This window comes from Empidonax traillii, unplaced genomic scaffold, assembly GCF_003031625.1.
Source record: "Empidonax traillii isolate 1590-97213 ecotype Southwest subspecies unplaced genomic scaffold, ASM303162v1 scaffold5685:size7449, whole genome shotgun sequence".
Taxonomy (NCBI): Eukaryota; Metazoa; Chordata; class Aves; order Passeriformes; family Tyrannidae; genus Empidonax; species Empidonax traillii.
The window spans coordinates 1-3,067 of NW_020960878.1; the positions used below are offsets into that span (position 1 = coordinate 1).

Here is a 3,067-nt window from a genome sequence, read left to right on the forward strand (position 1 = left end):
CCGGGTCCATGCCCCCATTCCAGGATTTTAGAGCCTGGGGAATGTTTGGATGATGCTCTCAGGCACAGGGTGGGATTTTGGGGTGCCCCGGGCAGGGGATTGTCCCAGCTGCCCCCCGTGGGTCCCTGCAACCGGGTCCATGCCCCCATTCCAGGATTTTAGAGCCTGGGGAATGTTTGGATGATGCTCTCAGGCACAGGGTGGGATTTTGGGGTGCCCTGGGCAGGGATTAACCTGGCTGACCCCTGTGAGTCCCTCCAGCTCAGGATATTCCATGATTTTAGAGCCTGGGGAGTGTTTGGACAAGGCTCTCAGGCACAGGGTGGGATTTTGGGGTGCCCTGGGCGGGGGATTGTCCCAGCTGCCCCCCGTGGGTCCCTGCAGCCGGATCCATGCCCAGATTCCAGGATTTTAGAGCCTGGGGAATGTTTGGATGATGCTCTCAGGCACAGGGTGGGATTTTGGGATGCCCTGGGCAGGGGATTGTCCCAGCTGCCCCCCGTGGGTCCCTGAGCCCTGTGCCCTGTCCCAGCTGCAGAGGAGGAGGCTGCGCCGGGAGGCTCCGGGCAGGAAGCGGAAGCAGCCGAGCGGTTCGGACGAGCCGGACAGCAAAGCGGCCAAGACGGACGGGTCTGACAACTCCGACTCGGACAACGGTGAGGGCACGGCGGCCTCGTGGCCTCCCCTGCCCTGGGGGGGGACAAATCCCGGCTCCCACCGCCCCCTGGGGGGACACGAGGTGGGGTCCGGAGGGGCCTCCTCGTCACGCTCGGGGTGTTGTTCCTTCCAGAGGAGGGGACGGAAGGAGAGTCGGGGGACAAGGAGGAGAAGGAGGGATCCAGAGGGGTAAGGAGAGCTTGGAAATGGCTTTGGAAATGACTTTAAAAATGACTTTCCTTGCGGGTCAAAGATCTGCTTGGAGATGGTGAGGGCAGATTCCCCCCCCTGGGTTGTTCCCAAAGGGAGTTGGGGGGTGGAGGCTGGAGGAGCTGGGAGGAGTGGATGGAAGTTCCATGGAGGGAAATGTGGGAGTGCCAGGGGATTCCCAACCTCCCCCACCAACCACGGCCTCAAAACGCGGTCAAATTCCCATCCCCCACCGCCTTAATTATGGAAAACCCCCCAAAAATCAGCTCCCTGCACTGGATATCCCTGCGCTCAGGGACTGGGAGAGACCAAATCCCAGGGAAGTGGCGCCCTGGGGGGCAAACAGGGAAAGGTCTGGAGCAGCTCCCAGACCCTCCAGGTGGGTTCAACCTCCCCATGTTGCGTTTTCAGGAAGGGGAAGATGAAGAAGGAAGAGACTCAGAGAAAGGTGAGTCGAGTTCAGCTCCAAAGCTCCTCCTGGAGCAAGACCCCCCTCTGTCTGGGGCTTCCAGAGGGGATATCCCAGTAAATCCAGGCGAATCCCATCCCCTGGGAGCAGGGAATGCTGGAAGTCCCTGCGAGGGAAGAGCAGGATCCCCAGGCCAGGGTGGTGGAGCTGCTGGGAATCAGCTTTGAGCTCCCACTGGGCCCGAGGTTTGACTTTGGGGGCTGGAAAAGATGGAATTTCCCATCTTGGAGAGGTGGGACCGGTGGGAGAAGCATCACAATTCCCGAGAAAAAAAGGGGGAAGGCAGGGAAGAAACCTCCTGGTGGGATCCTCGGTGCATAAACCTGATCCTGGGATGCTCCAGCAGCTCCTCCATCCCAAAGTTCCGCGTTTTTCCCAGATCCCAACTTTATCCTCTTGCCCGTGTTCGCTTCGAGGCTGAAAAGTCCAAGCTGGTGGTGCTTGAAACCAGCAAATCCGTCACTAATTAGCTCTTAAAACCACCAAATCCATCACTAATTAATCCTTAAAACCTCCTTAAAGCGCTCGTTGGGATCGAGGAAGGGCCGGGAAGCTGCGCTGGGATTTTCCTGCCTCTCCCACCCACCAGCCTCGGCCCAGAGAGGCTTTTTTTTTGGGGGTTTTTTTTTGGGAAAAGCCAATTGGGCTGGAGCGAAATTCCTTTGAAATCCCCCTTTTTTTTTTTTCTTTTTCCCCCCTCTCTTCCCCTCAGGAGGTCTGAGCATCCAGGAGGAAATCAGCCAAATCAAACAGAAACTCCAGGTGGGGAAAAAAACCCAGGACCGGCAAAAGAAGCGGCACCGGGATCGGATGGTGGAGAGGTAACGGCTCCCAGAACCCTTTCTGGGGGAGTATTTCCTTTCTCAGGGGTTGTTTTTCTTTCTTTAGGGGTTGTTTTCCATGTTGGGGCTGGTTTTCTCCTCAGGGATTGGGGGTTGGGTCTGTCCTGTCAATCCCGGTTGTCCCAGTGTTTGTGTGTCCCTCCTGGGCTCTTGGAAGATAAAAAAAGTGGGAAAACCCCTTGGAAACATCCCATAAAGGCTTGGAGACCCTGGACTCTCCTGCCACCTTTCCTTAAAATGTAAAAAAACTGGGAAAAGCCCTTGGAAACATCTCATAAAGGCTTGGAGACCCTGGGCTCTCCTGCCATCCTTCCTTGGAAGCTAAAAAAAAACTAGGAAAACCTCTGGGAAACATCCTATAAGTGCCTGGAGACCCTGGGCTCTCCTGCCATCCTTCCTTGGAAGATAAAAAAACTTGGGAAAACCCCCTTGGAAACACCCCCTAAAGGCTTGGGGGCTCCCCAGAGTTTCCCCCGCCGCCCGTTCCGGGGGGGATCCGGTGGGAGGGGAGGAGGCAGGGCGGGATATTTTGGCTGGAATTTCCCTCCCCTTCCCGGCAGGATCCAGTTCGTGTGCTCCCTGTGCAAGTACCGGACGTTCTACGACGACGAGATGTCCTCCCACCTGGAGAGCAGATTCCACAGGGAGCACTTCAAGTTCGTGGGAACCAAACTGCCCCAGCAGACGGCGGAGTTCCTGCAGGCCAGTCTGCCTGGGGGGGCAGCCCTGGCCTGGCCAAGCTCCTTCCCCTCTTTTCTTTCCATTCCCTTCCTCTCTTTCCATTCCCTTCTTTCCTTTCCCTTCTTTCTTTCCCTTTCCTTTTTTTTCTTTCCATTCCTTTCTTTCCTTCCCTTTCCCTTCTTTCTTTTTCTTCCCTTTCCCTCCTTTC

The 3,067-nt window shown here is 56.6% G+C and overlaps 1 protein-coding gene across 1 annotated transcript in view; it reads left to right on the plus strand.

The window, feature by feature from the left end:
* The first annotated feature begins 466 nt into the window (after positions 1–466).
* LOC114073212 (A-kinase anchor protein 8-like) overlaps positions 467–3,067 on the plus strand; it is a 6,555-nt gene continuing 3,954 nt past the window's right edge. Inside the window, exons 1-5 of the mRNA XM_027910999.1 lie at positions 467–656; positions 791–846; positions 1,279–1,315; positions 2,049–2,157; positions 2,739–2,880. Coding sequence (XP_027766800.1) covers positions 467–656; positions 791–846; positions 1,279–1,315; positions 2,049–2,157; positions 2,739–2,880 — 534 coding nt within the window. The remainder of the gene's footprint in view (positions 657–790; positions 847–1,278; positions 1,316–2,048; positions 2,158–2,738; positions 2,881–3,067) is intronic.